We start from the raw sequence: 22496 nt of genomic DNA, 5'->3' as shown, positions 1-22496 counted from the left end.
TTGGCGAAGACTCTTGAGAGTCCCTTGAACTGCAAGGAGATCCAACCAGTCCATCCTAAAGGAAATCAGTCCTGAATATTCATTGGAAGGATTGATGCTGAAGCTGAAACTGCAATACTTTGGCCACCTGGTGAGAAGAACTGACTCACTGGAGAAGACCCTGATGCTAGGAAAGATTGAAGGCAGGAGGAAAAGGGTACAACAGAGGCTGAGATGGTAGGATGGCATCACCCACTCAGTGGACATGAGTTTGAGAGAACTCTGGGAGTTGGTGAAGGACAGGGAAGTCTGGCAAGCTGTAGTCTGTGGGGTTGCAAAGAGTCAGACATGACTGAGCAACTGAACAATAACAACATACCTACAATGGAATGTTATTTAGCCTTAAAAAGAATGGAAGTCTTTTTAAATTTATTTTTTATTGAAGCATAATTGATTTTCAATGTTAATTTCTGCTGCACAGCAAAGTGACTCAGTTATACACATATATACATTCCTTTTTTTTCTCTCTTTTTGGCAGCACCGCAGAGCTTGTAGGATCTCAGTTCCCAGACTAATGAGTGAATCTGGATCATGACAATGAAAGCCTGGAATCCTAACCACTAGACCACCAGGGAATTCCCTATACATTCTTTTTTATATTCATTTCCATTACGGTTTATCCTAGGATATGAATATAGTTCCCTGTGCAATACAGTAGGAACTTGTTTATCCATTGTATATAAGAAAGGAAATTTTCACACATTCTGTAATACGGATGATCCTTGAAGTGGTGACGGTTGCACAACAATGGGAATATACTTGATGCCACTGACCTTTACACCTAAAAACGGTTAAAATGATGAACTCTATGCTATGTATATCTTACCCCCTCCCCACACACATACATAGGCTTTTGGCTGGCCAAGATTTAAAGTAACTTTTAGGCCCTCCATGCTTGTACCAGCAGGAAGTGGCTGAACATTCACCAAGGAGGTCATACTTCCCAAAGCCCATCTCCTGTGTGGCCATGAAGGAAAAACAAGCCAGGAGATGTGAGAACAGTGGAGAGCAACGGACAAAGGAGTCTTTCCAAGAGCAAGTCAGGGTTAATCAAGGAACTCTCCCCAGGCCCAGGGAAGAGAGCTTTGACAAGTCTGACCATTAGAGGTTCAGAACTGCTTTGGAAGTGACAGCTTTACATCTTCCATTCTCTCCTTTTCTGACTAGGAGCTTACATTGAGCTTGCTTACAAGCTACAAGCTTACAAGATAGCTTGCTCTATCATTGTATATTTTCTTGTAGGGTATGGATAAAAACTCCCAACAGGAGCAGATGGATTCACAAGAGAATTCCACCAAACTTTTTCTTATGGGTGTGTTTACTTTTTTTTTTTTTTTGGCGTATCGCTGATTTTGGGCTTCCCAGATGGTTTAGTGGTAAAGAATCTGCCTGCCAAGCAGATGTGGGTTTGATCCCTGGCTTGGGCAGATCCCCTGGAGAAGGAATTGGCAACCAACTCCAGCATTCTTGCCTGGGAAATCCCACGGACAGAAGAGCCTGGTGGGCTCCAGTCCATGGGCTCTCAAAGAGCTGAACCAGACTTAGTGACTAAATGACAACATAGTTGGTTTGCAGCAGTGTTAATGTCAGGTGTAGAGCAAACTGAACCAGTTACACATACATACATATATATTCCCTCTTCTTAAGAATCTTCTCCCATGGATAACTTTTTTAGTTTTTTAGTTCATCATCACCTTAAGGAACCACATTAGAGCTGACTGAGTGACCTGGAGCTGAACTGAGTAACTAGATGGGATCTGGGAGTATCTCCCTTGGGAGAGGTAACTGTTCTCTTTCTGGGAAGGGCAGAAACAGGCATTTGATTCAGAAACACACACTGAGGCATACTGTGACACACAAATATCTGTGTTCCCTTTGTCCTAAACTCACAGCCAGACTTCACTTCCCACTAGGGTTGCCAATTTAGCGAATAAAAATACAGGATATCCAATTAAATTTAAATTTCAGATAAACAATGAACAACTTCTTACATGTCTCCTGCAATATCTGGAACTTCATTATACTGAAAAAATATATGTCATTTACCTGAAATTCAAATTTAACTGAGCATCCTGTATTTTATCTGGCAACTCTACTTCCCAACCTCCCCTGGGAGTTAGATGTGACCATATGACCAAGTTCCAGTCAATGGGAACGACAGTGAAGGTGATGTACAACTCTCCCAGATCTGGCCCCTGAAAACCTCTCTGCAAGCAGAGGACTCTGAGCATCTATCTGAAGGACGGCAGGGTCATGAAATGGAAGAAGCCTGGGTCCCAAACGACCTGATGGAGCAGGCATCCCTCCCCAGATCTCTACTAGACTCTGATGTGAGCAAGAAAAATCTTTTATTATTAAACCACTGAGTTTGGGGAGTTGTTTGTTACCGCAGTTAGCCTACCCTGATTAATATCCCTAATCCCTAAATTCAATAGCTTTTCTCATCCTTTCCTTAACAGCATATGAACCTGGTAACTGTTTCTTTCTTCTTTTCTGGCCGTGCAGCACAGCATGTGGCATCTTAGTTCCCTGAACAGTGATCAAACAAGTCTTAACTGGAGCTCCAGGGAAGTCCCCATTTCTTTCTTCTTGAAACTCTTTTCCACCTGATACTATTTGTTCCTGGTCTTTCAGTGACAATGACGATGACACTGATGATAATGACAGTAAAAAATAGCTACCATTCGTTAAGTTCTTCCTATGCGCTAGGTGCTATGCTAGTGCTCTATCAGGTATCTAGCTGAAGATTCATAACTACTCTGTGTGGTTAAGTGATAGCATCCCCATCTTAGAGACGTCCCATCCAGTATCGTGGCAGGTGTAATTATCATGTCAGCGTGGATGGCTCCAACTCCGGTCTCCAGTTCCACCTCTCCTGGCCTATGAATGTGCTGATGGCCAAAACTCAACATGTCCGAAATGCAGCTATTCCTTTGTTAGTCCTCTTCGTTTAATTTGCACAACAACCTATGAGATAGACAATGCTATTATTCATATCTATGAGGTAGATCGTATCATCCATGTTTTACAGATGAGTGAACAGAGGCCTAGAGATTCAGTACCTCGCTCACCTTTACACAGCTAGTACAAGGTGGAGCTGGGCTTGGGGCTGATTTCAAGGCTAAGATCTCAACAATGACACAACTCAAGTTCCACTCAAACTGAGCTCTCCTTGTTCTGTTCCATTTCCTGCTTCTTATACTCATTCTCTGGCCTTAACTTTCAAATCCTACTGTCCTTCAAAGTCTATCCCTTGTGAAGTCTTTTCAAGTATTTCAAGCTGGGAGGAATCTCCATCTTGTGTGAATTTACAGTGTACTCACTCTGTAACACGGGGTCTTCCCTGGTGGCTCAGCAGTAAAGAATCTGCCTGCAATGCAGGAGACAGGGGTTCCATCCCTGGGTCAGGAAGATCCCCTGGAGAAGGAATGGCTACCCACTTCAATATTCTTGCCTGGAAAATCCCATGGACAGAGGAGCCTGTCATGTTACAGTCCATGGGGTCGCAACAGTCAGGACTCTGTACCACACTTACCTTTTCCTAAGGAAAATTCATCCTCATCATTAATGAGTTCAAGTAGAGAAATACAGAGCAAGAAGTTTTAAGTGTCTCTTCATTCCCCAGAATTTATCAGTTTTTCCCTTAACAAGCCTGTGTTTCTGCTAGAAGCTCTATCAAACAGCTATTTGAGGACAAGAGGCATGCCAGTCTTCTTTATTCCCCTAGAATAGGCATTACTAAACAACTGCTCAGAGAATCAGTTTCAAATCCCACGAGCCTGCACACACTACGTTTTTTAGATGAAGGTTAGAGGGTCGGTTCAAGAAAAGTGATTTTTTTTTCCAGGGAGGCTGGTAAAGACATGTCAGACACTCCCTCTCCTCCCACCTTCATTAAAGAACAAAAAAGCATCTACTTCGAGGTACATGAAGGGTCTGGTTTCTGTTTTAGCTGGGTCTCAGAAGGAAATGACTTTTCTCTGAAATTGTAGAAGCCCAACCCAGCTGCAGCATTGTTAGACCTCAGAGTAAACAGGAAGCTTCCTGCCTTGGGCCCTTCATGTCCCTCTCCCAGACTATTAAAGACTGTTAATAGGATAGTAAAAAGACAGCTGCTGGCCATAAAATCAGCCCATTCCTTAGTTCCTTAGAGAACAGCGACTAGATCCCTCCAAGGTCAGAGAAAATGGTGTCCGTCCCAGGTCACACCAGGTGTCCACCTAGCTGGGGTTCTCAGTTATCTCCTCTATGACCAACTGTAACTAGAATGGTCTTGGCAAAATATCAGAGTGATTTAATTCCTTGACATTAGTTGAGGAGAGGTTCCAATTTATAAGGGTTTCTGGTCCTTGAAATCATTTGTTTCTGGGGTGATAAGATCCAGTGTGAAGGTTAAGCTGAGGCTGCCAGAGCAGTGAAATCACCCCCTAACCTGTGGAGTCTGAGTCACCTCTTCCAGTAGGGGAATAATCAGTCCTGATTACCGCCAAAAGAGGCAGCAAGGTTCATCCATGAGGGCAAACAACCTAGTACTCCTACCTCTGCAATGGAAGAGCTGACTCAGGACCTCAACTCTTCTGGCACACAGCGTGGAAGGCCCCAGACTTGCAGCTGTTGCTGAGGAGAGAGGGAGCAGTTTCTGCCAACTGGAGAGACACTAGGGCAGGGGTGATCATCTTTTGCCAAGAAGGGCACTTGGGTGCCTTGGCAGAAGGCAGAGGGCTGTCCTGATCTGTGTGTACATTTTCAGAAGCACTTGATTCTGGACCAAATTCTCTCAGCTGTGCTAAAGCTGAGGCAATGGATGGGAAATGCTTATTGGCCAGGCTGACTAGGAGCTCCAACAGAGGGTGCTGGGGCTCAGCCAGGAGTGTCCCTTCAGCTGGCAAGTTGAGCTTTCAGTCATGGTCAGAGGGAGTATGTCATAGTTCTAATTCTCAGGGCTCTCCAGAAGCTGCTTATCCATCTATTTTGAAGTTTCTGCTTGCTGGAATTTTTGGTTCAAATGGGGAATGAGTGATGATGATGCAGAACTTCGGACCTGGCTCAAAGAATGAGAGCTCAGCAGGGGTCAAGGTTTTTACTACAATTATACAGACAGGCCCATAACCAAACGGGTGCCAGAAAATACCATTTCATTCAACCCTGGACTTACCTACAATTTATCAATTCCTGCTGCTGTGATGGTTGGTTCCTCTGATCCTTGTCTACTAATAAAGCAAGCACAGGCACTTGGGAAGGGCAGGAAATCCAGTCACTGGTCACCAAGTTGAACATTTAGTTGCCTTGGGCAGGTTTACTAACACACGACAGGGAGCCTTAGTTGCCAAGTCAATGCAATGTCAGTGCTTTCCCTCATTCAAAGGAAAGGTCACTGAAGTTACTCCTCAGAGTTGCACCTGAGAAGAGGGAGAGTTTCTTCTACGGGCTGAAAACAGAAGAACTAGATATTTTTTCCAGTAGGCTAATACAATTTCCCCTTAGTTTCAGAAGATGTAACTAAGGCTCGGGAAACTCTTCGAAGGTCCCACAGCTGGTTAAGTGGGTTTTTACTGAGAGGACCAGAATCTAGGCCTTCTGCCTTCTCATGAAATGTTCTTCTTACCATGACTTTTCCCCTCAAATAACTTGATGCAGAGCATGTGGCAGGGTCTCAGCCCTTAATTTGTGTTATTATTTTTAAAATCTTTATTTTTCAAATTATTTTTGGCTGCCCTGGGTCTTCGTTGCTATGTGTGGGCTTGCTCCAGTTGCAGCGAGCAGGGGCTACTCTTCGTGGCAGTGCACAGGCTTTTCACTGCGGTGGCCACTCAGGCTGCACTCGGCATTCAGGAGCAGCTGCGCGTGGGCTCCGCAGTTGTGGTTCACGGGCTCAGCTGACCCACGGCATAGGGGAATCTTTCTGGACCAGTGATCAAGCCTGTGTCCCCCTACCTACACTGGCAGGTGAATTCTTAACCATTGCACCACCAGGGAAGTCCTGTATTATTTTTTTTGAACGATAATTTATGGGATTTCCCTGGCAGTCCAGTTTAGTACTTTCACTGCAGTAGCCTGGGTTTAGAAGAAGGCAATGGCACCCTGCTCCAGTACTCTCGCCTGGAAAATCCCATGGACAGAGGAGCCTGGTAGGCTGCAGTCATTGGGGTTGCTAAGAGCGACTTCACTTTCACTTTTCACTTTCATGTACTGGAGAAGGAAACGGCAACCCACTCCAGTGTTCTTGCCTGGAGAATCCCAGGAACGGGGGAGCCTGGTGGGCTGCCATCTGTGGGGTCGCACAGAGTCAGACACGACTGAAGTGACTCAGCAGCAGCAGCAGCAGCAGCAGCAGCAGCAGCAGCCTGAGTTTAATCCCTGGTTGGGGAACTAAGGTCCTGCAAGCCAATACAGTAATAACAATAAAAAGGTAGTTCATTACATATAAACAAATGTTGTTTAATTTGCATTTCTTTGTAAGATTTTTCATATAAATAAGTGAACAAATCATGAAAAAACTCATCAGAAACAATGTCCCATTTAGAAAAGATGGTCCCATTTTACTTACTATTGCTGCTATACTGTTCAGGCCTCCATCATCACTGTGTGAACTATGACCAGCTTGTCAGCTAGAGCCTTTGATGAAATTTATATTTAAATTTACATGTGGGTAGGTGGTAAGTTTAAGACTATCTCTGCTAAGGTTGATTGACAACATAGATCTGGAATAAGATTTCTTCACTTATAGAGAAACCAGTTACTACTCTAAAATTTGCCACATCAAGGACCAGAAAGGGCTCTCTAGAGGCTTTCACTTCTTCCATTCCTAACCAACGTTCAGACAGAGAGGTTCTAATGGACAGAGTAAGGATACCAGGGAGCACAGGCAGCCCCAGTGTGTATCTGTACTTTCAGACCCTGGTTACGTCTGCTTCAGGCCTGTCCCCTAAGTCTCCAGGTTATGTCCAAGGCAGCCAGTTGCAATGGAGGAGTAGTCCCAAGAGCCAGTAAGTCATGAAGTAGCCTAGAATGCATCGTGTGACCAGAGAACAAGTTTTCCAGTTGTACAAGAGTCCCATGATAGAGTTTCTGGGGACCTTTTGTCCTGGTGGGGGGTCCCCTGTAGGAGACTTCCCAGGCACAGCCTCTAGGGATCTCAGCAGCGGTTCTTGATCCAGAAGCAAGTGAGCCGAGAACCAGTACACAATAGGACTGGAGGAGCATAAAAACCTGGTGAGAACCTGGAATCACAAGAGGGGGAAAATCCACACATTTATTGGAATTTCACTGCCTCAAATGGGATGAGCCTGGGACTTCCCTGCTACTGGGTAAACTATAGCTCCCAGACTAGGAATTTATTATACTGGAAAAGATACTCATTCAGCAGAGCTTAGATCTGCTTTATAAAGCTGTGTATAACACCAGCCAGGTGACTGCAATGTTACAAATAAACATAGCTACAGACTAATTACCACAATAATGGGCCAATCAATACTAAAAACTCCATGGGGTCCACTTTTAGCCCAGGACCAGGACTCTAACACCCCACTCTAGTACTCTTGCCTGGAAAATCCCATGGACAGAGGAGCCTGGTGGGCTGTAGTCCATGAGGTCACTAAGAGTCAGACATGACTGAGTGACTTCACTTTCACTTTTCACTTTCATGCATTGGAGAAGGAAATGGCAACCCACTCCAGTGTTCTTGCCTGGAGAATCCCAGGGACAGGGGAGCCTGGTGGGCTGCTGCCTATGGGGTCGCACAGAGTTGGACACGACTGAAGCGACTTAGCAGCAGCAGCAGCAGGACTCTAAACCCTAGGCTGGGGACCTCCCTGGTGGTCCAGTGGTTAAGACTCAGTGCTTCCAATGCAGGTAGCCTGGGTTTGATCCCTGGTCAGGGAACTAGATCTCACATGCCACAACTAAGGATCCCGAGTGCTGCAACTAACACCTGATACAGCCAAATAAATAAATATATATATTAAGCTCTGGGCTGCCCCTGAGGCTTTGGGAACCTGAAGCGGTTCTCTCATGCCCTGGGGATGGTAAAGCAGAAGGAAAGAGGCAGGGGATCCTGTGGTTCAACATGGCCCCTCTGGGGGTGTTCAGAGCCAGGTCTCCAAATGGCCTCCCTCATCTCTGGAAACTCTAAGCTTTGCTGGCACTCACTCCAGTAGCTAATCTGGCTATAAACACAGAATGCTACTTTCTATTTCCCCTGTGCCTCTTATTCATATAGCTTGGAGAACTTTAAAGACAGCCAATGTGCACCTCCAGGAGGCAGAAACTGCTGAGGAGTGGCCAGTATGGAGACCAAAAGACTTCCCCGGGGTCATCCTGACCTGAGGCCACAACCAGGAACAAAACAATCGGATGTACAGTCAAACCCTTCCCATCCCTCGACATCCTCACCACTGACTGAATACTGCACAAGACGTCCCTTCTGAAAACCGGGCCCCTGCCAGAGCTCAGAGTACCTCAGAAAGTCGGCATTCAAGGAGACATTCCAGGTACAGCTGTATGTTAGAGGAAGGTCCCAGAGACACTGTCTGTGCTCATCCCTATAACTCAGTCAGATCAGGTCCTTTTAGGATTCTCGTGTCTTCACCCATGCCCTTCCATCTGCCAGAGTGCTCATCCTCTGCTTCTTAAACGAAATTTCTTCTTACTCTTCAGGACCCAGCCTACATATGATGCCCTGCTCACCTCCTTGGACAGTTGGCTACTGTTTCCTCTGTGCTTCCACAATACTTTATCTCAAAAGGATCTCCTCTTCCATTCCACTATACTGTAGTTTTACCATTTACCTGTTAAATGTCTGCCTCTCCATTTTGACCACAAGACCCAGTAGGGCAGCAATCTTACCTTATTCATGCTCTATCCTCAGTGGTCTGACCCAGGGACTCACAATAAAAACACCCCCAAACAGCAGTTGAACGAACAAATTAGGTACAGGTCACTCAAATGGAAGAAGTTAGCTGTCTTGCCTGTTCCTGACCAATGGGTTCGGCCTGTGTTCACAGCTATTCCCAGCCAGGAGTCCACCTCACCTGAACATGCATGCATAGACTGCCAAACAGCAGCAGCACTGCAGCGTGGACCAGGTACACAAACACCCGAGGACTGAGGAATCCAGGTTCAGGCTTCTCTAGGGCCTTTTTGTTCTTGCTCCTTTGCATCCCAAGTGTAAGGAAGAGCCAAGGGTGGGTGGTCACGTATGTCCAAGTTGCCCAGGCAACCAATATAGCCATTGGTGAAGCCAGTAGAAAATTGGGCACCTGCTTGAGTTCATAGTATCTCAGAAAGCCAACATTCCAATAGACATCCTGGATGTAGCTGTATATTAGGGGAAGTTCCCAGGAGCACCAAGGCGGCTTGTTTCCCTCCGCAGTTCGGTAGCCCTGGTCTATAGCTAATTGCAGCAAGGGCTGAGGAATGGGGTGGGCTGAGCCTGGCAGACAGAACTGGGTATAGGCGTAATACTGAAAGAGGGCAAAGGGAAGGCCGAGTGTGAACACTGACAGGAACACAGAACCCATCAGCTTCAAGAGCTGTCTGAGAGCACTTTGCACCATGAGAGATGAGAAAAAGTCTTGGCACTGAGAATGTACGAGGAAGCCAATGTTGACTAGCCCATTGGATCGTACACCAGTGGCAAGGGCAAAAAAGAGTCCACTAGTCCAGCTTTGGCCCCTTTCCAGCTGCCCCATGGCGCTGAATGTCAGGAGAGCAAATAAGGCTTCTGAGTAACCAGCAGTCAGGAAGACATTGGCGGGGCTGAGGCAGAAGAGCAGTGCTCCATAAAAGGCCTGGCGGGGACAGTGCAAAACCAAACAGCCCAGGTCGTAAAGTGCAAGTGCAGCCAGCGTGGAAAACAAGGAATTGAGCAGTGCTACTGAGATGAGCAGGCAACTCCGTAGGTTCAGTAACCCCCACAGGGGTCTCATCAATTCAGTCCCCACCAACAGGACCAGGGGGAAACCAGGGAAGAAGGCAAAGTTGTGCTCATACAGGTAGCCGTGCTCGGCAACGAACAGGAAGTGTTCAGCATCCCAGTGAGATAGGCCACCCAGAAGACCTTCCACAAGTTGGTCCACAGAGCCAGAGGGGGTGAGCCGAGGAGGAGAGAAGGCTTCTGCACGATGGTCTGGGATGATGGCATTGAAGAGAGCCTGTGGGATGAAGAAGAACTAGTACTTTGGTTCAGCAAGTGGAAGAACTACCATTTAATAAAATGAGGAAGAAAAGACACGTTGGGGAAGAATCACAAGTTCAGTTTCAAGTGGATGTTCCAGTGCATAGGTCAATGAGGCAGTGAGATATATGAATCTTGACAGTGAGGAGAACCCTCAGGGGTGGAAATATAAATTCGGAAGTCGTAAGTGCATGGATAGTAATAAAAGGTGTGAGACTGAATGAGATCGCCCAGGTAAGAAGTGCAGATACAGAAAAGAAGAGCTCTGAGGACTAGGTCCTGGACATGCCAACAATTAGAGGCCCAAAGAGAGTGAGGACCAAGCAATAACGGTAAAGAAGGAAGGGTCAGTGAGGTTGGGAGTAAACAGGAGAGCACAGTGTCATAGAGCCAAGTGAAGCAAAGGAGCGATCAGCTCTGTTAAATGTGGTTGACAGGTCAAGTAAGATGGGAACTGAAACTGACCACTGGATTTAGCAATACAGTGAAGGTCACCAGTGACTATGACGAGAGCTATTTCACTGGAGTGGAGGAGAGAGAAGACTGCCTAGACTGGGTTCAACAGAGAAAGGGAGAAGGGAAACAGTAGATATAGACAACTATTTGGAGGATTTTTGCTGTAGAGGGGAGCAGAGATGGGGTAGTAGGTGAATGACATTGTGGGGTCAAGAAAAATCTTTTTTTTTTTTTAAGTGGGAGATATTTGTTTGCCAATGGGAATAATCCAGCAGAACAGAAACCACTGTGTACGTGAATAAGAAAGGGAAGAATTGATGGAGCAAGCAAAAGGGGATGGAATCTGCTATGGAAGTGGAGGAGCTGACCTTAGTTTAGAGAAGACAGACATTTCACCCCGCCTTCAGCAGTGAAGGCGCAGAGGTGCAGATGTAGGTTTGCGGATGGCTGTGGAGGAAGTATTCAGAAGGTTGCTTCTTATTGTTTCTATTTTTCTGAATTTTCATTCAGGAAAACAAGTTAGGGAAAAGGTGCTGGAGACTTAAGGAAGAAAAATGTGTAAAGTAAGTAATTCCTGACCCTAGTTCTCAAAATAGCCTGTGCACTGGATTTTCAAATACAAGATGCCTGGGTTTCTCCTCTGCTCCGTAACATTAATGATTTAACCAGTATGGGGTACAACCTGGGCATTCAGGTTGTTTTTAGCTCTCCCAGGTGATTCTGATAGGCAGAAAAATTTAGAGAATAGGTGAGGGACTGGACCAGGGAAATACACTAATATTGCCAGGCAGCACTAAGGACTCACTTGGGTTAATGGTATTGAATAAAAAGAGACTAGTTAATACAGTTGTATGCTTTTCTCTGAGCAGATGCCAGCACAGAGTACACATGGAACCGAATTTAATCAAGGTTGGGCTTTTGTCTTGTGATTAAGACAGGAAGAAGGGAGCAAGTGAGTTGTACATGTATGCATGGTGGATCATGGACTCTAAGCTGGGTAAGAAAGGGAGCTGAAGCCACGAGGTGAGTGAGGGACAGGGAAACAGAGCTGGAATCAATGGATAAGTCCTGAGGGAGTGAACTGGAAAGACAGTAGATAGTGGTTAGATGTATCAGCTCTATTAATATTGAAACCACCAAGAAATATACAGTAATGCTAGAAAGAGCAACAGTGAATCAGGAGCTAAAACCTTCAAGGAATGAGAAAAAATGAGCTGTCACTAGCAGAGATGACAGCAACAATGAGGGGTAACTGGGGATATAACCTGATGGCAGGAGTTTTAAAGCTGCCAGTAGGGAAGGGGAGGACAATGAAATAGCATTATTATATGTTTTTTTCCCCCATTAGATTGTCAGCTACTTAAGAGAAAACAGATTGTGACTTTTTGTACTCCCACCTAGCAGTTCTTTGAACAGACAGAGCAGGGACTTAATAAAATTTGGTGGCTGAGTGAACAGCACAGAGCAAACACGCTTGTTTCCAAATCACCACCTGAATTAGAACCCCCGCTTCCTGGGACCCTATCCCAGGTGTCATCCAGTCACAGGACTGCTTCCTTAGTTCTGCCAATCACTCGGCTGATGCTGGTTCAAAGCCATCATCAAGCCAATTTTCCCAAGCCTGGCCACAGGAGTACAACCTCATTTTTAAGGCTCTTTCTTTTTTTGGTCAATTTCTTTACTAGGCCACTTTGAACAGTGAAAACAAGTGGGACAGGACTGATAGTCACAGGGTACAGTCCTAGGCTCCAAGCTGAAGAGCATTTTAACTAAACCTGGGACCTAACAGAGCCTGTTATGCCACATATAGTTGGGGAGGAGAGCGGAAAGGAGTTTTCCACAAAGGAACCAGCTATGAGCCTCAGAGAGAACGTGCTTGTGATGAAAGGCACACAGAATATGTTGACAGAACATCCCTAGGCTACTGACGTACATTCAATAATAATAGCTACTGTGGGCCTACAAGCAGCGGGTACTGTGCGAGGCACCATATATAGTTCATGTATATCTGAAATCGGATTAAAGTATGTATCAAGTGCAGCCATGGAAGGGAAAGGGAGTTGCAAAATGCATTGGAGGTTGTGTGTGGGTGAGACAGGAAGGGGACACAGCTAGGGGAAGAGAAGAAGACACTGATGACTAAACAGATAAACACAGATGGTCTCAGGACAGTGCCCCCTCTCTCACACTCAACTGATTGATACCGTGCTCAGCCTCCTGGTTGGGGACCCAGGGTAATGCTTTGAGCTGTCATACCCTAAAGGCATCAGGTTACCAAATATCATGGTCTGGTGGAAAGATCACTAGCCCAGGGGTAAGGAAACCTGGGGTTTGATTCTGGGCCTTTTGGAACTTGTCTTGTGACTTTAAGGAAGCCACTGAACCTTTCTGGGCCTCAGCCATTTCATGTGTAAAATAAGAGATTAATAGATCATTTCTGAGAGTCCTGTCCACTTTTCAGCTATGTGGTCTAGGTCTCTATAGTTCTAATCATGTGGAGGGGCACATCTGGGAAACCGAAAGATGAGGCCTATTCTTAGCATCTAGCTCAGTCATGTGGCAATGGCACGTTCAGGATGAAAGATCAGAGACTGACCTGCAGCACCAGAGTCAGGACACGGCAGCTGACTGCAAACCCCAGGACCTCTTTCCGGGATGGGTCCAGGGGCCACATCCTCTCACCACCAGGAACTCAGGGGGGCTGCTGCCAGGGCTGAGCTCCCTCAGGCTTCTAAACGCCAAAACCCAAGGAGGAAATGTCACACATGGGCAGAAAGTAAATTCTTGAAAGCACTCTTCACAGAAACACCCTCCGGCTTCAGCATTACTATGGCAAACTTAACCACCTAACCTCCTAGATGAAGAAAAAGCATCTTAAAGGCAGATGGGACTGCCTCCCATCACTCTGAAGCATTATATTCTTGTAGGGGACGTTCCACACTTCCCCTAGGCAGGAAGCTGGAAAGCTAAGCTCACAGAAAAACTTTAAAAATCTGTTGAGGCTGATTCATATCAATAAAAAATAAATAAATAAATAAAAGTCTGTTGAGAGCCCCTGTGCGGGAACTAAAGGCCTGGATTCAAGTCCTGACTTTCTCATTCACAAGTTTTCATTTTGTTCTTCTCAGCCTCAGTTCTCTAGGTGAAAGTGAGATTGGACTCTTCTTGTCTGTCTCATGAAACTGTCATGATGGTGACATGGACTGAAGTGTGAAAAAAGTACTACCAAATCTACATTGCGGTTGCTATTATTTGGTGTATGCCCTTTCCCTCTCACCCAGAATAATAAACTAGGTCCCAAACCAGAGTCCCAAAAGTGGGGCATAGAACTGAACTGGAAGACCATAATGACTACACACTCTAGTTAAGCTCTCTGATGTGTGTTCAGTTGGTCTGTTAAATTAAGTGGAGAAGGAAAAGAAAACCACCACTCAGCAGGACTTCAGCCAGCTAAACAAACTGAGAGGGACGACAAAGTTGACTACTACAGATGAAGAAACTGTTGTTTCCCATCTCTTCACTGGAATGGCAGCAATGTATAAACAACTGCAAAGCCATTCTGAGGGAAGGAATGCACTTTACAGCTTTCTTTTTTTTTTTTTTAAACACAACTCCTTGGGTTCACAGAAGTAGCAATGGCTCTTACAGAACCAGTCAGAAATCAGAAGGGAGGGCAGGAGCATCAGAGGCAGCTCATCAACTTAGGGTGAGGAACTAACCCTAAAGGAAAAATATTGTACTTAAACTGAGAAATTAAGAGGGAGGGCTGGATTTTCCTTTCTTAACACCAATCAAACCTTTAAGTATCACTTGTTTCTGGAATTCTGTGACCCTCACTAGACTATGTGATATGCTCTCATTACCCTCTCCCTTGTCGTCTTTATAGCTATTGCTTATTTAAGTTGTTTATGAGAGCAGGGGCTTTGTCTATCTTGTTCCCAACTATCCTTCCAGGGACTAGCATTACACACAGGCACATTAAACCTGTGTTCTGATTTACTGGAAGTGGCAGGAACTGGATATGGCTTCACCAGTTCACTGGCTCTGGATATAAAATCTCTGCTCCAAGTACTCCTCCCACCATATCTCACGTTGAGAGCAAAACAACAAAGTCACAGAAGCCACAGGAAAATACAATTTCTCCAGAAGCAACAGTTCTCTTTCTTCAGCACAAGGGGGCGCCTGTTGATTACTCCATCACCAGGAGGCCTGGAGGAAGGGAGGGGCCACGAACGCCACACCGGTTTGCTCATCAAAATTCAGTTCAAAGGCAAGCTTTCGAAAGCCCCAGAGAACAGCGGTAGTTTGTGAATCTACCCAACATTGCCAGTATCTGACTCGCTGAATCGAAAGGAATCGTAGAAACAAAAACAGCCAACCTTACACGGCCGCTAGTTCTTTATCCTAGGATGAATTCACTTTTTACCTTCCTTCACTTCCCACCCACATGCAGAAGAGTCGGGAACAGAAAAGCACATAACCCACCTCTGCCTCTTCACCAGGCTTCCATTCTTCGTCTCTCCAGACTCAAATTCTAGACCCAGCGACCACAGAAGACGTGTAGCCTACACTTAGTTTGCAGGCAAACCAAGTGAAAACGAGAATAAAGCCAGTGAGCTCTCCTTTTCAGCTAACTGCGGCCCTCACTTCCCAACAATCCCTTTACGAAAGCAGACTCTGAACTGGCAGGACACTTACAGAGCAACTAGTTTTACTCTCTTTTCCCTTGAGGTAAATATGCCCCAGGAAAGTGAGTAATAAAAACTCTCCAGAATTTTTACACCAGAGAGCTCATTAGACCCTGTGTAATTACCATCGCCATTTTACAGATGTGGAAACTGAGGCTCACTAGGGTCAAGTGGCACACCCAAGGATATATTTAAGGAGAACGTCTATTTTTTTTTTTTTTTTCCTGTCTGAAACATCAGTCTTTCCACCAGCCCTCAGTCCTGCCAAAGCGGATGCGCTCTTTCAGAGCCAAGATCTCCCAACTCCGAGCTCAGTACTTGTCAGATGACAGCGCATGCTCTTGTATGCTTAGGGCAGGGAGGGTCCCATCTGAGCAGACAGGAAAACCTGTTGAATCGAAGCCCTGGACCCTCTGGGTAAGACTAACATCCTCGGGGGCGAGGGGTGTTGTTCGAACCCAGGGTCCCCGGGACCAGAGGCCTTGCTGGCCGCCAACTTCAGCGGCCGCCTTCTGCCCGCCCACCAGGGTCCGAAGCCCGTTCCAGCCGTTTCCTTTTCGACAAGAGTCCCAAGCAGAGAATGGGCATCTCCTCTCCCTAAAGGGCCAAGGCTCAGGGGTTACTCTGGAGGGGGCCGGCGACGCCCGGCCCGGCCTACGACCGGAAGGCAGGGGAGGGGGGGAGGCTGTGAAGGAAGAGGCGGCACTGGGAGGCCGCTATGGCGGAGGGGGCGGGGCTCCTCGCTTCTCGGCGGCATCCGCCTCATTTCCCTCGGCCTCCGTTTGACGACTTCCCTCCCCCCACTCAAAACTCCTAAGCTCCGAAGCTGGCGCCGGGTCCCCAGCGCCGGCGGGTCTCAACCTCCCAGGCGGGGCCCGAACCTTAGCTCCTCCATCCGGGGCTCCGAGCGGACGCGCCTGCGCACTGGCTCCGCGGGTGGCGGCCCCGCCCCGCTCCGGCCGGGAGTCGGAGCTGCCCCGCCCCCCTCCGCGGCGGCCATGTTGATTCCGGGAGAGCGGGGCGGGGACGGCATAGCCCCGAGACTCAGCGCCCCTCTGCCTTGGCCCCTGCCAGCTTTGGTGACACCTGAGGAGTCCCCGCTCCGCTAGCCCCTTCCCCCCCGCCTTCAGTTAGTCCTCCAGGGTTGCTGTCTCAGCGTCGGTGCTCTTGGAAGAGTTCGAACCACCCCTCAAACATCCATAAGTTCCCTTGAGGGCCGAGGCCCTCGGAGTTGGGGGCTGCCCTGCGGCCCCTTCACGGAAGCCAGAGCCGCATTTCCCCTGCTGTCAGGCAAGAGCAGCTCAGCACAGGGCCTGGCACACAATAGCTGTAGTTTGAGTAGAAAGAAAAGCCTTCTTGGGGTTTCTGTGGCCAGCAGCGGCACCCCGTGTCTTGGGTGTGAAGAAAGTGGGGGTTCCCCCGGACTTTCCCCTCCGGCTACTAGGGACCTTCTGTCCTGCTTCAGTCCTCAGCCCCAAGTCAGGTGGCTAATGAGGGTGGTGAAGGAAACTTAAGAGAACGCCCCCCACGACTCCTTTCTCCTTCACTGAAGCCGTTTCTCTTGTAGGAAGTGGGGCCAAAAAAGAAGCTAACTTAACAAAACCGTCTGTTAGGGAGGAGCGGCCAGTTGGTACCCCTGTAACGGAAACTGTTAGAACAACTTTGCACCCTCCTTAAAGGAAATAGATAATAAATCCTTCTCCGTTGGTGGATTTCTCGTTTCTCAGGATTCCAGAGCCCTTTGTGGTTTCAGTTATCTGCCCTCCAAACGAAGCTAGGGTCTGGGTTAGCCTCTGGCCACAGCCCTGGCTGAGGGAGGGGTTTATCTTCCGCCACAGCTACTCCTGTGGGTGGGAACAAAAGAGGTGGTTGCTATCTCTCCAGGCAAAGACAGGCAGCCCACAGCAGTTCTGTGGGGGCCAGGGGCTGTATCTTTGGATTCTTTATAGCTCATTTCAGGCCCTGAGACCTAAACTGCCCTCAGATATTTGTTGTGTGTAAGGTGGATCCGTCACGTTTTAGTCGTGGAGTGTTGGAGAAGGAAAAACGGGGCTTAGAACCCTAGGTTTCTCATTGACACACCCTTGTTCTCGGCTCCAGAGGCATGTGAGTGAGTCGGCAAAGCTGTGGGTTACACTCGTGACTGGGGCCTAAGGTTGTGGCTTGAATCTGTAGAAGTCTTTGAGGCTCCAAGCAGTACTGTGTCTGTAAGGACAAAACCGAGAAATGAACTATCCTTCCTTTGTGAATTCACAAGGGAAAAAGACATGCATTCTTAAGATTCCCTCTGTTCACACACCAAATTCTCTCAAAAATCTAGTTGTGAAAAGGACAGGCGTCTATTGTGACAATTCAGAATGTTTTTTTTTAAAGCTCAACTGTCACCCTTTAGAGGTAGAACTTTGTCCAGATCTTCAGCTCTACTTTCTTGCAATTTCTCCTTCCTTTCCTTCTCTACTACCCACCCCCCTCCTCTTCCGCTCTGTTTCCTGTTTCATTTTCTGGCTCCTGCTCCGACTGGAAAACAAGGAGGCTGAATCTTGTGCTCACAAAGCTCTGGCTTGTCAGAATGGAGGAACACTAGGTGGGATGGGAGGGGTTCTGGGCCTCCAGGGCTGTGAGTAAGTAGTGGAGGAGGCAGCTCTCTCTAGTCTGCTTTTAGAGTCTGCTGCTAAAATGGAGCCTGCATCCACATAGGGAGCCAGCTGAGCGGCCAGCGCTGTGGGAGAGCCAGGGAGACTGAGACTTACCCCAGGGCTCCCAAAAGATTCTACACCACTCAGCCACTTCCCTAAAGAAGTAAATATGCCACACCACCAAGAAACGATTTCATAATACAAATCTCTGACTAAATTAAACAATGTAAGCAGTGCACCACTGTTTCTAGAATCCTAGAATGTGAGAGAGTTACAGCATTTCTCTTTCTTGAACTTGCCTGGCTCTGCTCTTGCTGTTTCCCCTGCTTGAAATGCTTCACTGCCAACTGACTACCCTTTGGCCAATCCACTTCAGGTCTCAGCTGAAATGCCACCTCCTTGGAGCTTTCTCTGTCTACCCCACCACAATCACCACCCTGTACTTCCCACCACCCTAATTCTGCTCTCTTTATGGCATTTATGATCACCTGGTTGTCCTGTCCATGGATTATTTCATTGTCTTGTTTTCCTCTTATGGAATGTAAGTGCTATGGGGGGAAGGGGGCCTTGTTCACCAAGATGTTTCCAGCACTTAGTACCTTGCATATTGTGTGTATTCAGTAAGGATCTAGTGAATAAATCTGTTTGTTTAACCTGCACTTTATGGATGAGGAAACTGAGGCTGGGGTGAAAGTGACCAGTTCTGAAGTTACACAGCTAGTGGCAGAAGTGGGATTTGAATTAAAAACCTCCCTGGCTGTTTGTTTTTTTTTAACCACCCCACACTATTTTAAATCTTTCTCAGGTTTACCTCTTTCCCTCTCTTCCTTTTTTCACTCAACTATGGGTCTTTATGGGCTATATTGAAAATTCTACATAGGGAAGACCAAGTCTTAACAGTTCCTACCTACTATTTCCTTCATTAAATTCCAATTTTACCTTTTGATTTACTCAACAAAATAGGACTACTATGTAATGAGGATGAGAACATAACACTGAAGCAAGACAGACGCGGTCCTTGTCCTCATGGAGATGATGGTATCCTTTTTAAATTAATCTTTAAATGAAACAAAGGTGAATTATTTTTAGTGATAAAAGATACAATTCACAAAGAAGGTAGACATCATAATCCATGATGGTATCGTTTATTACAAGGATTTTATAGTGCTTGGCACAAATTGCTCGATAAAGTCGGGCTGTTACAACTCCCTGAACAAAAAGGGGAGCAAGTGATTTTCCCATTGACGATGTGAAGGAAGTTTGGTAGTTTCCATAGGATTAGGACCATGGAGTGTCTAGAGACAAAATTACTGAGAGACGGCCAAGGCCATCTCCAAATGTGATGGCAGAGCAAAGCAAGGTAGCTAGAGAGAAGTAAGTTGTCAGATTGCTCAAAGGAAGCGAGTGTTCCATGAGAACTAAACTTCCTTCACAAGAGTCGGACAAGACAATCCTACGGGAAAGATGGAGTAGCTGATGCTGATCTTGGTTTTGAGGGCATGCCATTATGGGACAAAAGTGACCACACTGGCCTCTGATCAGCATGCCAACTGTTAGCAGGCAGTGCTAATGCCTGTGATGACAGGCAGATGTGCCTTACCAGAACTTTATGCTACTTCTTTTCATGTGGATTCTTTTTGTGGGCATTTATTGGCAGTTTTCAAGGATGCTGTATGATGCTAAAATCCATCTTGAAATTAGGGGTGCCACCACTAGAAGCATCCTTTTTGGCCTTGCCATATGTATCACTTGAGGATGCCCATCCACCCTGCGACAAAGACCCCACCCTCCTCTCAATTTCAGCAGTCAAATGCTGATCCTTTAAAGGCCATGGATACTAGATATTTTTCACCCTTTCTTTGGTGTTTGCCTTTCAGTAGTTAGAAAGCCTTGACCCCACAAAGAGGCCTAGTGGGAAGGGCCTTAGCCACTTGGGGGTGGTAGTGGCTGCAGGGAGAAAGAGCCAATGAGGTTGAGAGTATTGTTTAGGCTGGACTTGGCAGCTCTCCAGTTATGAAAGAAGGTTAAGGTCATTTGGGGGGTGGGGAGGGAGGCGCCTGGGAAAAGAACTACTGGCCACACCCCTGGGTTCTCCACTGGCTAGGTTCTATTTACTTCTCCAAAGCAAATTACTCACAGCTCAGTGGCCACCAGTTCTTTCTGCATGTGGTAACTCCAGTCAGAAACTGGAGACCAGGCTAGGCTCCTCCTGCATTGCAGGAGAGCAGACGAAAGGAACCCAGGAAACCAAACTCCTAGGTAATGTTCCACACACAGCCCAGAAATGCACTTTCTTGACTAGAAACTGGAGTTTCAGAGGCCCAGAGCAAAAATATCCATTAGTGGTATTACTTGCCAAAATATAGATATGAAAAGTTTGCCATTTAGTTTTTTTCCCTGAGAGTTCTAGGAAGGCAGCTTAATTGACAAACATTAGCCAGTTGTCTCTATTTCCCCTCTCTCAATGGAGAAATATAGAAATTATTCATTCCTGTCCCTGACCCAAATATTAACAACTACACTTAGTTTGACACTTGATTGAAATAAATGGAACAATTTTACCTCATGCTAAACACAACAAAAACCAAATCTTGCCTGCTGTGCTCTGCAACTAGATCCAGTTACTCCTGGTTGTCCTCCAACCCAGGAAGGAGGTGGAGGGTGTATTAAGAACATAGGACTTGGAGTCATGGGCCTTTGTGTGTGAGCTCAAAGAAGCTCCTTTTCTCAACTGTCAAATGCGAGCAAGACTACTTACCTCACAGGCATAGAACTGTTGGGGAATTATTTGCCCTACTATGTCTGGTACACAAGTAGGTACTCAATAGAAAGCTGTTGTTTCAAGTTTCACTTTAAATGTCCATGATAATAGCATTTTCTGATACTGCTTTCGGTTTCTCCATTGTGTCCTTAAGTCAATCAAGAGAGAAGCTTGATTGCAACAAGGTTAATATATTGCAACATTAACCTTTTAAAATAACTGTGTCTGGCCAACATCTACCATTTCATTCAACAACTACTTAGTAAGTGGCTACAATGTGCCAGGTTGTTCTGTAGGGCAGGAATATAGCAAGGAACCAAATAAACTCCCTGCCCTCAGAGAACTTACATTAATTACAGTGGAAGACAATAGCTAAGTACAATATACAATAAGTCTGATGGTAACAAGTGCTATAAAGAAAAATCCAGCAGAGAAGGGAAATGGGACAGGGGAACAGGTTGCTTTTTTTTTTGGTCATATGGCGTGGCATGTGGAACTTCCCGCAGCGATGGAAACCCATACCCCCTTGCAGTGCAAGCAGAGTCTTAACCACTGGAACACCAGGGAAGTCCCAAATTATTATTTTAAGTAAGATAGGCAGGGAAAGACTCACTGAGACGATATTTGAGCAAAGACTCAAAAAAGACAAGGACTTTAGCTATGCAGTTATCTGGCAAAACAGTTTCTAGACAGAGGGAACAGCAAGTGCAAGGGTCCCAAGGTGGAAGCGGCTCTGTATGGTGGAATGTGAATGGGGAAGAGAGAAGAGGAAACCAAAAAGGTAACTGCAAGATAGATAACTGAGGGCCACGTAGGTCATTATAAGGATCTGGACTTTGTTATTCAGAGTAAGGCTGAAGCATTGAAGGATTTTGATCTTAGATTCTTAGATCTTAGATTTTAATGGGAGCATTTGGCTGCTATGTTGAGAATAGGTTCAAACACCAGGCAAAACAGAGGCAGGGAGGCCAGTTTGGAGGATATTTTAAAAGTTTAAGAAAGACATGATGGTTTCTTGAACTACAGAGATAGCAGTTGGACTGAGGATTATTTTTTGAAGGGTACCAACAACCTGGACGTGGACATGAAAGGAGTCAAGGATGTCTTTGGCCAAGCGATGGAGTTGCCATTTCCTGAGGCTTCTAGGGGAAGACAGGGCTTTTTAGGCATGTTCAGACTGAATTTCCAAGCAGAGATGTCAAGAAGACAGCTGAATGCTTTAATCTGGAATCAGGGGAGAGAGCTGGTCTGGGGAAATATTTCTTAAAAAAAAAAAAAGAGATACTCTCTCTGCCAACTATTTCCAAAAGGTTTCTTTTTCTGGAGTATCATTACTTTCTTTGGCTACTTAAACCCACTTTATTTCAAGAGGCTAATAAGATTTTTGGGTTTCTCTGGTGGTTCAGTGGTAAAGAATCCACCTGCCAATGCAGGAGACACAGGTTTGATTCCCCAGGTCGGGAAGATCCACTGGAAAAGGAAATGGCAACCCACTCCGGTATTCTTGCCTGGGAAATCCCGTGGACAGAGCAGCCTAGTGGGCTACAGAGCTTTCTTAAATTCAGACTTACACTGTGGAAGGTCAAGTGGAATATGGTACAGAAATGACAGGGGCCAGGATGTCACCATTTAGGGAGAGAGCATACATACCATGGGAGATTTGCAAGAACAAGACGAGTTCCCCCAAGCCCCAAAAGGTCAAGATTTTAAACAGTTTGAAAATAAAAAGCCTCACAAACGTC

General features: G+C 46.3%; 1 protein-coding gene and 1 long non-coding RNA gene across 7 annotated transcripts; both read right to left on the bottom strand.

The window, feature by feature from the left end:
- Nucleotides 1-2370: 2370 nt before the first annotated feature.
- LOC122426816 lies at nt 2371-6207 on the bottom strand. Its single transcript, XR_006265234.1, has 2 exons — nt 5195-6207; nt 2371-3006 (listed from the first exon to the last, which is right to left on the bottom strand). It is a non-coding gene; the product is annotated as an uncharacterized LOC122426816 (long non-coding RNA).
- Nucleotides 6208-6461: 254 nt separating this feature from the next.
- PIGV (phosphatidylinositol glycan anchor biosynthesis class V) lies at nt 6462-16279 on the bottom strand. 6 transcript variants are annotated; one of them, XM_043445629.1, is made up of 5 exons: nt 16239-16279; nt 15155-15234; nt 13266-13400; nt 9069-10190; nt 6462-7259 (listed from the first exon to the last, which is right to left on the bottom strand). In XM_043445629.1, exons 3-5 carry the CDS (start codon nt 13341-13343, stop codon nt 6978-6980), a joined length of 1482 nt encoding a protein of 493 aa, XP_043301564.1. In that variant the 5' UTR covers nt 13344-13400; nt 15155-15234; nt 16239-16279; the 3' UTR covers nt 6462-6977. The 6 variants fall into 6 exon arrangements, with proteins under 6 accessions (XP_043301564.1, XP_043301562.1, XP_043301565.1 ...); XM_043445627.1 differs by having other exon boundaries at nt 15155-15239; nt 16239-16257; XM_043445630.1 differs by lacking the exon at nt 16239-16279 and adding an exon at nt 15786-16232 and having other exon boundaries at nt 15155-15239.
- Nucleotides 16280-22496: the final 6217 nt, after the last annotated feature.

The sequence above is a fragment of the Cervus canadensis genome, chromosome 24, assembly GCF_019320065.1.
Source record: "Cervus canadensis isolate Bull #8, Minnesota chromosome 24, ASM1932006v1, whole genome shotgun sequence".
Classification (NCBI taxonomy): Eukaryota; Metazoa; Chordata; class Mammalia; order Artiodactyla; family Cervidae; genus Cervus; species Cervus canadensis.
This window is presented reverse-complemented; position numbering and strand designations above follow the sequence as displayed.

Coding starts and splice junctions, on each gene's coding strand:
- PIGV (XM_043445629.1), bottom strand. CDS start 13,343: ATGTGGCCCCTGGACCCATCCCGGAAAGAGGTCCTGGGGTTTGCAGTC. Junction 10,191..13,265: donor TCCTGACTCTGGTGCTGCAG/GTCAGTCTCTGA, acceptor TTCATCCCACAG/GCTCTCTTCAATGCCATCAT. Junction 7,260..9,068: donor GTCTATGCATGCATGTTCAG/GTGAGGTGGACT, acceptor TTGTGATTCCAG/GTTCTCACCAGGTTTTTATG.